General features: G+C 39.2%; 1 protein-coding gene across 5 annotated transcripts in view; it reads left to right on the top strand.

Annotated features, from left to right (window-relative positions):
- The first annotated feature begins 1,113 nt into the window (after positions 1 to 1,113).
- The window catches only part of LOC102296106 (zinc finger protein 501), a 22,951-nt gene continuing 9,061 nt past the window's right edge, over positions 1,114 to 15,003 (top strand). For 2 of the 5 annotated variants that reach the window (XM_042225568.1, XM_042225569.1), the window contains exons 1-2: positions 1,114 to 1,308; positions 3,368 to 3,635. In XM_042225568.1, the coding sequence (XP_042081502.1) occupies positions 3,383 to 3,635 (253 nt within the window). In that variant the 5' untranslated portion in view covers positions 1,114 to 1,308; positions 3,368 to 3,382. Of the gene's footprint in view, positions 1,309 to 3,367; positions 3,636 to 6,003; positions 8,326 to 15,003 lie in introns of those variants that run through there. The other 3 variants (XM_042225570.1, XM_042225567.1, XM_014337380.2) reach the window with 3 other exon arrangements.

Raw genomic sequence — 15,003 nt, forward strand, 5'->3', positions numbered from 1 at the left:
TCCCCACTCACCAACACATGGTCTGCCACTGTAAACCGTGACAGTAAAAGCATTTTGATCATTTTAATGCTCTTCATCTGGATTTAGAGAGCCTATATACATGCAGGGCCCTCATGCAACAAGAAGCAGATGTTATTATTATTATTGTGGCCATAGTTCAGCTGTGGCTTTAAGGGCTGCTGTTGAAAACTGAAAAATACAACTAGCATTTACATGTGCATGCCACTTTGACAGTTGATTCTTTTCATGAGTGGTCAGACACTGTGTTGCTGTGAACTATGAGATGATATTATCTGTTTTCCTTTCATAAAGGTTGATTCACTGTATCCTCTGCTAAATGACGTTATAAAGCAATCAGTGAAGCAGCTTTCTTAATACCTAGAGATGAGCTCTTATTACAGCTCCCACACAGATACTTGTCATGTCACTCAGTTAGGAACCTTCCTAAATGAAAGTGACTATTCAGCTGCACCCCAGATTTATGCAGATGGCCAGAAGGTCCGCAAAATGGTAAATGAGACTTTGATTTTGACATAACAGACCTACAGGCAATGTAAAGCTTAGGTGACTGAAGGCGGTTGTCTGTTTATACTACAGAAAGAAAGAAATTCAGGCTGGAGTCCAATCAGATTTACTTATATAGTACTGAAAACACAGGAGCATCAGTAGGGTTTCTGTAGATACCAACACACAGAAGGGTCACCGCCTTAGGTATTAAGCTAAGGATGGGCTGTTCTGAATCATCAAAGAAAACATAACAGTGTTGTGCCAGAAGCAGTGGGAGAATGAAGGAGCGCCATTACTTCTCATTATAAATGACCGTTAAGATACAGAAAATGTGTTATGTGTAAAAACAAGCAGGAGGAGGGATGAGGTGAATTTGACCAGGTTCTCGCTGGCATTACAGGTTTCAGAAAGAAACCTCATGCATGCGGAACTGTCAGGGATGACATCACAGTCTATTCTTTAGATCAACACTGAACTGGGATCACTGGAGAAGTGTAAATTCTGTATCCAGGTTTCTGCAAAAGACTATGTAATGACTTCGTTCTGGTTGAAATTGTAAGAATGACCAGAGGAGGGCAGCAGTGCGACTTCGATACGCGTGATTAACCGGAAGACGAAACAGAACGGAAATGACGTGACTTTTATTACTCAACAATATATTTAGTTCGCTGTGTGAGAGTTTATCTGCTGCTGCTGAGGAAATCCTGCCAGCTTAACAAACGAAATATGAGGAGGAGGTCAGCCGTGAGCTCAGACTGCTGCAGAACAACCGGAAACCCGAGATAAAGTCACACAAAGCAGGTTTGTGAAACTGTGACGGTCTCATTGAACTGACACTGATCTGAGCGCAGCTTGTATGCTAACAGACTAAAATCAGGGAGCAGCTAATCACACAAGTGCTTCTGTCTTTTTGAAAGGTAAGCGTTTAACACTAAACATCCAGAGAGACACAGCAGAAAGTGACTTTACTAAAACATCGCGGTGAAAACCTTCGTGCTTGCGGTCACCCGCGGACTCCATGCGGTGTGTGTGCAGGCCGGTGTACCGCATTCACGGCCAAACAGTGAAACAGAAGCAGCATTCAGGACCCGTTAACAGAAAACCAGAATGTAAACGCAGGTGTTCCGGGTTAGCTGGTTTTTACCTGAACAAGATAGATTGGTTTAGATATTCCAGTCCGTGTTTCGGATTACATCCGTGGATTCATCAATTTCTGCTGTGTAAACACAAGCGTCCAGTTGCTAATTATATACAAAATAAAGTGATGTTTTGTTTTGTTGAGCAGGAAGCCGCCTGTGTTAAACTGAGCAGGAGACCATCTGAATTAAGGAGTTGGCTAATTAGGCCCAGTCTTTTATCAACCAAGCTTTTGAACAGGATGTATTAAGTAAACTCGAGACTCTGGGCTGCTTAGTGGTATCAGAAAGAGAATGTTAGCTTGTGGTCACAGAAACAGGTTTGAGTCTTGTCAGAGTTTTCATTATTTGATCTTTTTATTTTAACTTACAAATATTTTATTTTAAAGTTGGTTTCTTCAATGTAGAAGTCTGAGCACTCTTCACTGCACTGCACCGCATACGCTCCTTTACAAAACAACATGGTGCATGCGGTGCAGTGCAGCAGCCACTCCATAAATGCATGGCACAGCATAGAAGAGCCACGTTGACAAGACTTGGGTGTACATCAGCATCTAAAGGTCAAAGGTCGCTCTTTCGAGGATTCCATTGTTGCCATCCTTGAACAGAGGGGGTGGCTTACGACATCAACCGTCTGCACCTACAATACAGTTTTAAGATCACTTCAGGCACCTCAGGGCCCACTCACATCACATCTTGCATCAGTTGATCTCAATAGGCCATAATCGGGTGAGGGCAGATCTTACAATGGTTTCAAATGAAAATTCTGCTGATAATGACCTACGCCCTTTTTCACATAATCAATAGTGGGTCAAGTTCCTAAGGGACAACTCCCACTAGAGTTGAAATACCCGGGTTTCTTCACCATTAGGTTTTAGAACTAGAGAAGCTTGTCGGATAAAAGAAATGTAAACAAGTCTGGTCACTGTGAGGTAACGTTTAATGGTGTTAAATGTCACCTCTTTTAATTTGTTGGTCAGTAGGAACTTTCTGGGTAAATTTTTTTTTTTTTTTTGTTTCTGATCTTTCTGTTGATGCTTTGTTGCTGATTAAAGATACAGTCGTGGGAGAGCCAAGATCAAAGGGTGGTGTGATGTAGTTTCCATCTGTGCTGCAAATACTAAATGTCTCACTGCACAATCTGGACTTGCATCGCAAACATTTGCGTATTATTTTGGTATCACATGTTTGGTAAAAGGACAAATTCTGAATATGAAAGCAGGCAACCATCTGAATGAAAGAGTTGCTAATTAGGCCTAGTCCTTTATCGAACAAGCTTTTGATTTTAAAAAAAAGTGTCATTGTTGATTTAAATGTAATTTTTATGGTTGAAAGTTTGTTTGGATGTAAGTAACCAGTGTAATAGTATCTGTTTGTGAAAAAGCAAAAGCTTCTGGGGGATTTTTGATATTCTGAAGTTGTTCCTTAATAGAAACAGTCAGTCTGCCCCAGGGCAGTGTGGCTACAACTGTAGCTGCCTCCACCAGTGTGTGAATGTGAGAGTGACTGTGGAAGTGGGATTGTAAAGCGCTTTGAGGGTCTCGAAATGCAATATAAATATAAATGCAATCCATTATTATTATTATTATTATTATTATTATTATTATTATTATTATTATTATTATTATTATTATTATTATTACATTTGCTGGACTGTATTTGCTCAGATCTGTTTTCCTGTCATCACATTAGTAACTTTTTCTTGTGTCACTTTGTTCATCAAGACATCCCACAGCAACATGAAGTCTAAGGACAAAGAAGTTTGTGATGATCAGCAGGTCTGTAACCAGGAGAGGAGCTCCAGTGTGGACCAGGAGAATCCTGATCTTCCACCGATTAAAGAGGAACAGGAGGAACTCTGCATCGCTCAGGCAGGAGAGCAGCTTGTAGTGAAACAGGAGGCCGATGGCATCATTTTCTGGTCCGGGGAAGAGCGCCTCAGGCTGCTGGATGTCATCTGGAGTCCTGAAAGAAATTTATTACACAGATCAGGTATGCAGCTGTGCTGTAGAGATCTTACACACACACACACACACACACACACACACACACACACTTGAACTGTCATGGTGAAACACCACAAACCTGAAGAAAGCACCAACAAACTGTAAAGAGTGCAGATGAAAATTAGCCTATATAGCTAAATTTGGCATATTCATTAATATGCACTCTCTTTTAAATAAAATAAATATAAACATGATAAGTATATGACCAAAACAAGTGAAAGTGATGCTTCAACAAATCCAAGTAAACAAACTGGGACGTCAGTCATTTGCAAGTATGACTGCTTGCGAAAAGAGCTCACAAAGGCACCAGGAGACAAAAATAAAATGCTACAGAATACTACCTCAGTAAAAACATAAATTTTCAACATCTCCTCTAAATGTCGGCATATTTGTGGAAATGAGCTTGTTCCAGTGGGTTTCTAGGCTCAGCCCAGAAGGACCTCTGTAATTTGAGACTGACTCTGAGTGAACTTACTTTTCTTCAAAGGATCCAGCTGAGGTGGTACAAAAAAAATCAGTTAAAGTGGCAGCTGTAGTATTAGAAAAGACATTGGCAATGATCCTACGCAAGCAGCTGTTGTCTACTCATATGGAAAAGGTCATTAAACAATTTGGAGTCCATCATTCTACAATGAGAAAGATTAGTCACAAGTGGAAAACATTCAAGGTAGCTGCCATTCTTTCCAGTTATTGATAGCCTAGCAAATACATCTCAATGGTCAATGAAATTGCAAGAAATTCAAGAGATGCATCCCAGACTGTAAAGGCCTTAGTTGCCATGTTAAAGTTCATGACAGTACAATTAGTAAAAGACTAAAAAAAAATTGGGGTTGTTTGGAAGAGTTGCCAGGAGAAAGGCTAATCTCGCCCCCAAAAAGAACATGGCAGCATGGCTTAGGTTTGCAGTGTTCAATCTGAATAAACCACAAGATGTCTAGAGCAATGTCCTTTGGACAGAATAGGGGAAAGAAGTGGAGGGGTTTGCTATAATACACAGCACCATATTTTACAAAAGCCCTCATACCACTTCTTTTGCACAGTAGTGGATGGGTGATGATTTGGGCTTGTTTTCCAGCTACAGGACCATAACAAAGTATTGTACAGGGTGGGCCATTTATGTGGATACACTGTAATAACATGGGAATGGTTGGTGATATCAAAGTCCTGTTTGTGGCACATTAGTATATGTGAGGGGGCAAACTCCTCAAGATGGGTGGTGGCCATTTAGAAGTCGGTCATCTTGGATACAACTTTTGTTTTTTCAATAGGAAGAGGGCCATGTGACACATCAAACTTATTGGTAATGTCACAAGAAAAACAATGGCCCACCCTGTAGAGTCACATTTGAAACGGTCTTTCTAATTAATAAAATTTGGAGGAGAATGAATCATATAACAGGACAATGATCCCAATCACACCACCAAATCTACAACAGAATGGCTGAAAACGGTCACAGTGTTGCAATGGCCCAGACCCAATGTTATTAAAATGTTGTGGTAGGACCTTGAGGGAGCATATACAAGCAAAGCCTGTAAGTCTCAGTGAACTGAAGTACTGCTGTAAAGACGAGTGGGCCAGTGATATGAAAGACTGAGGCCTTTATAGAGAATCCTGATTTAGATCTTTAATATGGCATTTTACTTTTCCCATTAACTGTGCTCCTAGTACTGCGATTACTGTTTCGTCTTTGAATTTATCTAGCCAAGACACTCTGGCCCCAGAGTATTTATACACTTGAAAACTAGACTAGATAATGTAGGTATGCTAATGTCGCTATACAGTGTCAAACTAAGTTAAAGCATTCAGATTAGCCATAACTACTATGACATTTTCTTTACATGCTTATCAAATTTGAGATGAGAGTCTAAAATTGTCAGCGGACAAAGTGTTTAGTGTCTGAAACCAGCAAAGATCAACTAGTTTTCCTTGTGAAAAGGGGGCAATGAAAGGCTGCTGAGTAATTTTTAATGAACATTTAATTAATTCTGCATTTTATCCTGTTGTAGAAGACTTTATGAAACAAATATTTTGTAAAGCTTCTGTTTTGGAATAATTGTAAAATTTTGAATGTTCTGCAATCTGCAAAAACACACATCTTTAACCTCCAGTCCGGAAAATGCCAAAGAAGCTATAGAGGTGGTCACACGTAAAGATGATCAGTTAATAAAGTACTTTAGATTAGCAGCATCTGTTTACTTTTTATTATCTGAGACTGTATCTGCTTAATTTAAGACCTGCTAACAACATTTTATTTTTAATTTAATATGTAATTCTATGTTTTTGTACCATGACTGCAACTGCTCCGAATCCAGACATCCAGAACCAAAGATGTGTTTTCATATTTGTCCCTTCAGACCTCCCTCAACAACACGACTGTAAGGAAGAAGAGGGTCTGCATGACCATCAGGTGTGTAACCAGGAGAGGTATTCCAGCCTGGGCCAGGAGCACCCAGAGCCGCAACACATTAAAGAGGAACCAGAGGAATTGTGCATCAGTCAGGAGGGAGAGCAGTTTGCACTGAAGCAGGAGAGTGATACCTTTATGGTGACTCAGACTTATGAGCAGTGTAGGCCAGAACCAAAGCGTGAGCAGTTTCTCTCTCATAACTTACCTGAACCACAGAGGCGAGATGTGGAAGAAGGCAGGCATGTGGATTTGGGATCAACTAGAAGAGCAGAGCCGATAAAGAGGAAACCTCGCGGTGAGGGAGCAGATGAGTCTCCCGGCTCAGAGGGCCAGTATACAACAAACACATTCAAAAAGTGTTTAAAATGTGAAACTTGTGGAAAAGTCTTTCATTTTAAATCTGGACTAAATGAACACCAGAGAGTTCACACAGGTGAGAAGCCTTATTGTTGTAGTGTCTGTGGAAACAAATTCAGTTTCTCATCTGCATTCAAAGTTCACATGAGAATTCACACTGGTGAGAAACCGTATTCTTGCAGTACTTGTGGGAAATGTTTTAGAGATTTAAAATCATTCAAAACTCACACTAGAATTCACACAGGTGAAAAGCCATATTCTTGTAGCATCTGTGGAAAAACATTCAGGGACTTATCAGGATTCCGAAAACACACACGAATTCACACAGGTGAGAAGCCATATGTTTGCACCATATGTGAGAGAAGCTTCAGTCAAATGATACACTTGAAAACTCACATGAAAATTCACACAGGTGAGAAGCCATTATCGCCTGGCCCCCGTGGCAAAAGATATAGATACTCATTTGGATTGAAAGCACAGATGAGAATTCACACGGGCGAGAAGTCACATTTTTGTAGCACATGTGGGAAAACATTCAAGCAGAAAACACAGTTAAAAAGACACATGAGAAATCATACTGGTTGAAAATGTCATCCTTTAGATTTTTAGCACTGTGTTCATAGCACAGCCTGCACCGGTGAGACGCCAAATCAGTGCAACACCTGTGAGGAAAAAATGATCTCATATATTCTAATACTGGCTTACTCTTTTAGGAATTGTAGGGAAAGCCTTTTGTTTGTTTGTTTTTTAAATCTAAAAATGATATTTTTAGCCTGTAGAGATAATACACAAAAATTAATTGTAGAATTATGTCCTTAAACTTGATTCACTAAATAGCTTTGTTGTTTTAAAAAGGAAAAAAGCTTAAACAAATGTTCATTTTTGTTTAGTTTTGTTTTTCATAGTAAAGATTTGATTCTTTGAGGGTTTTTTCCAGTTTTTCTTCTGTATTGTATCATTTTTATTTATTTATTCTTTTTAAATGGCTAACCTGTATTTCATTACAAATGGCTTGATGGCAGGAGGTGTGTATAATGTCTCTGGGCTGGTAAATAAATATGTACGCTTATGGAAGTTGTAGTGCAGTATTGACAAGCAACATGATTTGTAACATGGCACCTGATTGTCAAATGAAATTTCGGTCCTTCACATGGTTTGACAAAAACATGACTCTTAAAGTTAATGAGTTTATTAAAAATCCAGACATTCTAAGCAAAGCATGGTGCGGTTGGTGAATGGACTCGATCATTTACTCCAGCTGAGGATGGAGGGCAACTAAGAAACGTCAGACAGCTTACAACAACATAGGAGTCCATCTGTTATAATGTGTATATCTACGCTTATGCGCAGTAAGTAAATTATGCGTACTTATTGATGCTGTAAACGAAAAAGCTGCCCGGCTAAGCAACAGATCAAGGAAAAACTCCACTAGCAAGAGACGGACGAGACTTTCAGGTCACTGAATGTGTTGTAGTGTTTATTGTGTTCTTAGCGATGTGCTTAGTATGTTATTTATCTTTAAAGTTTAAATAAAGATTTCATGAAACACTTCTGGTGACGAGACATTTGCGTAGTGTAGCTGCAGGTTTACAGTTAAGCTGCATGAAAGTGTAATGGTAAAAGATGTTTAATATGTTTATATGGTTTGTCATTGCTTTTGGTCTTCAAATAAGCACTTTTGTCATATTTAGCCTGATGATTAGCATATGATATGACCAGTTGTCTTATATTAAATAACTTTCCTCTGCAGTGCTTTAAAGTTTCATCCACTGAAATAATCAAGTGGTGATAAAATTAACTTTTTACGACAACGAGGACTTAAATGTTTCTTTCACTGAGATTAACTGTTTGTAAAGGACTTTCGTTTGTATGCAAATTGTCTTTAATATTTTGTTAACTTTTTTTGGGGGGGGGGGGGGGGGGGTTGTGCTTTAGTCTTGGAGTTTTGTTATTGTTTAAAACATTTTTGTTATTTTTATGCTTTTGTTTTATTGTAATCATTACTTGAGTTTCTTTTTCTTCTTTGTGTTCCAGCTAATTTTTTTTTTAAAAATATAGTTCTTTTTTAGTTTTAGTTTTTTCCCCTAGCCTTCCGCTATGGGTTTCTATCACGTTTCAGTGTGTTTCATTTTGAAAGCTGGTTGCTGACCTAATTAAATGTTAGGTTTTTGTTACTCCTGCCTGTTTTTTGAGTCCTGCATTTGGGTTGGTTTTCCTACAAAACATTTTTAATGTTTTAAGGTTGGATATTATATTTTATCAATGCTACTTTGAAGGAGAAACAGGCTCATTCTCAGCTCTGTATTTATATTCTTGATGTTTACTAGATGATTCGCTGCTATTTTACACTAGGCCTTAATGCAACGCCTGAATTAATAATCAAATGCGAGCTGTTTCAAGTCCTCTCATTGACATTATACCTGACACACAACACATACACAACCGCACCATATATAAAATTCATAATTTTGTGGGCTGGCTCCAGTAGATTTGAAATAAAGGTATGCAAGAGGATATGGAAGACTGGGACTACATCCCCCTCACTGGAAAAACAAGGTTGTCATCATTGGACCTTAATGCTCAGTTACACTGAGATGAGATTCTGCATCAGTGGCAGTCCCATATCTCCACAGGCTGAGACCAAACTCTGCTCCAATATGACAACACTCACCCCCACAGTCCGGGGTTTATCAGAGACTACCCCCAGAATCTGAGAGAAGGGAGGATGAAATGGCCTGCCTGTAGTCCAGACCTCAATCCCACCGAACACTCATGGGATTGACTTGATGTGTAGTTCGTGCCAGAATGAGTAGCATGGCCACAGTGGCTGACCAGCAACACATGCTGGGTGATGAATGGGTGGTGGGGTGGCTGAGCAGGTCAGCTACTAATCAGAAGGTTGGTGGTTCGATCCCAGGCTGCCTCCTGGCTGCATGCCAAATATCCTTGGGCAAGATACCAACCCCATGGTGGTGGGCCAGTGTCCGGCAGCCTCGCCTCTGTCAGTGCGCCCCAGGGTGGCTGTGGCTACAATGTAGCTGCCATCACGTGTGTGTGAATGGGTGAAGGACTGAATGTAGTGTAAAGCGCTTTGGGGTCCTTAGGGACTAGAAAAGCGCTATACAAATGCAGGCCATTTACCATTTACCATGAATGGGATGCCATCCCACAGCACTGTGTGACCAGCATGAGGAGGAGATGCCATGCTCTATATGGTTCTTCCACATGCTACTGAGGCCTCTGTTTGTTAAATCAATGAACTGTTAAATTGCCAGACAACCATCCAGTCAAATCTAATGAACAAGACCAATCAAGAGTCAGTAGCAGAAAAAGCTTTTTGGCATTGGCAGATTGAAAAACTTATTTAAAAGTTGTTTTATGGCAAATGTGTCCTCCATTTCCTGAGATTTGAACGAAACACCAAGTGTATCCTTTGTGGCCCACTATCCCAAGAGTCATTGCTGACCAAGGCGAAAAATGTTAACCTAAAAGTACAGTTACTTTTATCTGTTTGGTAGACCAAATATTTGCATTAAAATGACAAATTAATGATATAAAACTATAATATTTATGATTATAATCAATGAAGAGATATTTACTTTAAAAAACTGAAGAAAAAATAAAACCCTGAACCCTGAACAAGGTCTTTTACTCATTATTTCAGGATCTCCCTCTGATCGAGAAAATTTGAAACTAATCTGCGAGAAACTGCTGAAGCAGTTTTCCTTCTGAAACAAAATTCAGAGTTAAGCTTTTTCTGTGAAATTTCAGCTTTCATCACTAAAAGAGCTTCATTACCGAGAAATGAGACATTTATTTTAGTTGTTGATCACTACATTACTTGTAAAATTGGATAACTGTTGGGTTTTTTTTGTTTGTTTTGCTTTTGGGGGGGGCGGATGCCTGAATGCAGCATCAGTGTTACAGGTTGTGACTCCTGTGAACAAACTGACACAGTGTGATATTACACATATTTAAATCTGTCTTTACTGATGATGTTGAAGCTGCTGAAGGCTCAGTGAAGTTTTGTCTTCCTGCAGGTTAACAAGTGAAATCTGAAAGTGATGCACAACACAAGAGGGCGCCTTCATCCTGCTAACAGGGATGTAGAGGAGGTTAAAGCACCTCAGCTCAGTTTGTCCACTGTTTTACATTCTCATTATTTTAGGCTGAATTAAACCCTTTATCATAATGCATGTTTCATAGATCCATGGTAAACTGGATCAATAAATCATTAGCTTTACAATTATTTAGAATTCAAACTAAATACTTGACAACTACAAGCCCAGCTTTACTCGTAGAAAAATTCTGAAAACAGCAAATTTGGAAAAACTGATGATGGGTCAAATAACCAAACTTAGGGTGAGACTTAAGGGTGAAGCTATTCATTCTGCTGAACAAGAAAAAGCAGAATCAGGGGGGTTTCTGTTTGAATCGGGGAGAATGAGTGTTGTGTGTTAGCAGTCAAAATGGTATTAATGAGATGTATTTGGCATATTAAATCCAAAAGCTTATTAAGAATAAACATCAGAACTTCTGAATTCAGATGCATCATCAAAGAAAGCACAACTCATATGTGGCAGAATATGTGGGAGAATGAAATGAAGGGGGCAGTTACTTTTCACTGCAAAACAATGTTAAGATACAGAAACACCATGTTTTATTTGTGAAAAATGAGCACACACATGCTGAATAAAAATGCACATGTGGAACAGCAGAAACTGTTAAGCATGCTTTGATGGTCTGCTCCTACTATTCTACAGAAAGAAACCTGAAGCTTGAGGAATTGCCACTGGTGGGCATTAAATAATAAATATAATAAATTCTACAGTCAATTTTCTGCAAAATACCAGACTTTATGAGGTACCTTACGCCAAGCGTGGCGGTGTTACAATAAAAAAGTGATTGTCTGCCAAAAACTGATTTTTGCCAAAACCTGATTGCTCATATTTAAACTGCTATGAATAACTTGTTGGTCTATAATGTGTGAAACATATGTCAAATATACCCTCATTGAATGATACAAGCAGCTTGAGCCACAAACAACATTCCTGTAACAAGGTAGAAGCTGCAATCAGTTTTTGGCAGTGACTTTTATATACCTTTATTTATGCAGTTAAAAAATGTCATTGACATTAAAAATGTCTTTTTAAAGAGTAATGGCCAAGAGGACAGAGAAATTGCAACAAATATTAACAATAGTTCTGTAAGATTTTTTAAGTGGATCAAAGAAGGACTTGGTTATAATGTAAGTACAATAAACAGAGTTAATAGAGATACTAACATGGGTAATTTTTTAATTTTATATATATTCCTTTGTAAACCCTGTTCACCCAAGTCTATTGTCTAACAAGCATTCCCAAAGATACACATAAAAAACACACAGGGAAACATTTTTGGCACAACACCGGACCCTTCAAAAGAAGAAGGAAGTGACGTAACGGTTACGCTTACTCAAGGCGGAAATTACCTTCACATGTTCGTTTAACTGCAAACTTTTGTTCGCTAGTTTACTAGCGAAATACTTACGTTTTGAAGCAAGAACGACAGTTTCCTGGAGAGCCGAACTGTTGGTATAGAAGAAATCTGCTCAGAGATACGACACGACACCTGTCAGCGCAGACTGGTGGATATCAGCTGGAAAGCTGAAATAAAATTACATACGACAGGTGTGTAAGGCTGTGGTGCTCTCAGGGAAGTAGCACCGAAATCAGAGGTCTGATTTAGGACTGCGGTTAAGTGAGCATTCAGCCGACAATTCTTTCTTGCGCTTCTACCCAGGGTTTTATGGTAGTGCGTCTTTTTTTCTTTTTTGCTGATTTCGGTGGTTGCGGCCCGTGAAAGGACCAATTTACAGTAAATGTTTTTCCTGTTTGGCTATCAGGTTGATTTATGATATTGTGCACTCAAAATGGAGCGAGTGAAAAAGAGAAAGCGGGAGAAGTGTGTGAGAGAGACTGGTTTCAGTTTTAAGGTTTCAGTTATTTCATTTTAAAGGTAATCCAAACTGCTTTCATGCTCATTTTCACTTTACATTACTACATTACTGAGAGTCTTATCGAGAGAGAAAATCAAGCATAAGTAATATTTTTGTGAGAATGAAAGACAATTTTGATGAAAGTGAGCAAAGTCAATCGTATCATTACAACGTTTTAAAAAGTCCTTAAATGCTGACATGAAATTCTCAAAAGATTCCACTTCTGGGTCCACTAGAGTACACAAAGTTTCACCTGGAGTTGCTCTAATATTCCTGAGTAATACTAAACTCCCTACTAGGCCACTCTGGTAGGGAGTATAATTCATGTCTTTGAAATATATTAAGGTTCATTGTTGTTTTTAAATAATTGTCTAAAATAACTGAAGCTTTAATATATATGTATACCCGCTGGATTTCTTTCACATGGCAGCACCAGAGTCCACATTGGTTTGCTCTGCTTCCGTTTTCAAATCTGAGAGTATTTATGTAGAAATCATGACAAAGAGCTGCCTCTGACTATCTTGGCCACGTCTCCCTTGAAAAAGAGGTTTTTAATCTCAATGGGATCTTCCTGGTTAAATAAATTAAAAAAAATAAAATAAAAGAGATATAAATGGGATAAAGTGAAACAGCTTTTAAAGTAGAGCCTCCAGCAAAACTCAAAGGGCGAAGCTGGCAGCGGCTACCTGAACGTTTTATATTCTGAACTTTGTTCCTTTGTTTAGTCAAGATTTCCAACAACAACATGAAGTGTAAAGAAGAGGAGGGTTTGGATGACCAGCAGGCCTATAAGCAAGAGAGGAACTCCAGCGTGGACCAGGAGGACCCGAAGATTAAAGAGGAGGAACCCTGCATCAATCAGGAGGAAGAGCATTTTGTACTGAAGCAAGACGCTGAGGGCATTATTGTCTGGACCGGGGAAGAGCGACGCAAACTACTGGATACCATCTGGAAACCTGAAATGAAGTTACACAGAATAGGTATGTAAAGCTGTAATGATCTTAATAAAGTTTGACTTATGTATTCTAATCAGAGATGAAAGTTGCTTTTATTTTAAAATACACAGGGCCAGCTGCAATATGTAGCATGCAACTTTTTTTTTAACTGTTTAACATTAGACCTATACTGCATGCCACAACATTTAAATGACTAAAACTAAAGAGTGTGTTGCTTGAGAAGACAGACACTGTTTTGAGAGTCTAATTAATGTTACAACCTGAAAATGAGCTTAGAAAGAAGTTAATTGTAGATTGTGTCAAAAGTAAACATAGTGAAAACCATGTACACATATTCACGGCAGCAGAAGATATCAGATTATAATGAATAGGGATGGGTACCGGTGTCCGGTGCCATGATGGCACCGGTTCTGACATAAACGGTAGTAACCAGACCGAAAAGCAGCGCACATTTCGGTGCTTTATTTCGGTGCTTTTTTTTTTCCTGAGCTGTGATACACTTCTAGCCAATCATTTTACGTTTCCGAGGATAGTAGGCGGGGCCAGGTACGTACGTTCAGTTAGAGCAGAGCTACAGATTAAAAATGCCCAAGGCGAAGCGGTCAAAAGTCTGGCTGTACTTCACAGCAAAATATGCAAACTCAGCAGCAACAAGTGCTTTAAGCTGATACTGTGATACTGTCAAAGGAGGTAACACCAAGAATCCGATGAAACACCTGGCGACGCATAGCGTTTTTTTTTTTAAAAGCCGAGAAATGCGCCGTATTTGATAGCTTGCTGCGAGACCTCACACCGTGCACATCTACTGCGGGTGGGTTGCCTGTTATCGGACCCGGAGCAACATCCCCCAAAAACCCGAAGAATAGAGTCCTGGCCCCTAGCCCTGCCAGTGTAGCAGAAATGATGACGGATGATGATGCAGCAGCAGCCGTTCTTCTCTGCGTGAGTAGCTTAATGTTGTTCGTGTGTAATTTACGTTGAGTAGGCTAACCACGTTATTACATTAATGCATGTAAGGTGAACTAGCAAACATCATCATAGCTACATGCGGCTGTCCTCTTGTTTGATGGCAGATACTCCCTTCACCCTGGCCAAAAAGGCTAAAATGACCAAAGAAAAAGTGGGAAACAGCTAAACATGAGAGGTTTTTGGACAAAGTTTGTGTTTTTTTTCCATTGTTTAAGCACTGCTTCCAGCCAAGAGTGATACCATATATGCCCCATAGCTGCAGAAAAGGCTAACATTGTTATCTTTTTACAAAAAAAAAAAAAAACAGCTGAACATGAGAGGTTTTTGGACAAATTTGTTCTCCATTCTTTAGGATCAAAGTTTGTGTTCTGTCTCCTTCTTATTAGAGAGCACGTGTTTGATGCACCCCGTTAAAAAAGCAACTCTTACGGGCACCTCGTTTCAAAAAGTTACCTAGGATATTTGGCAAATTAGCAGGTTCGGTATTCGGGATGAAAAAAACCTAAACGATACCATACAACTTGTATAATAGAAAAAAATATGTATTTCCTTTTAAGGGTTACCTGCCTAGTTTTTAGACCATTGTTTCCAAAAGCGGTGTTTTCTCCCCCCTCTCTTCAATAATTCCTGAGGTCACTGGGTTAACAGCCAGCTAATTCATGATTGATTGAGTTGGGTAATTAAAATT

This window comes from Haplochromis burtoni, unplaced genomic scaffold, assembly GCF_018398535.1.
Source record: "Haplochromis burtoni strain Fernald_Lab_line unplaced genomic scaffold, NCSU_Asbu1 Contig_175, whole genome shotgun sequence".
NCBI lineage: Eukaryota > Metazoa > Chordata > Actinopteri > Cichliformes > Cichlidae > Haplochromis > Haplochromis burtoni.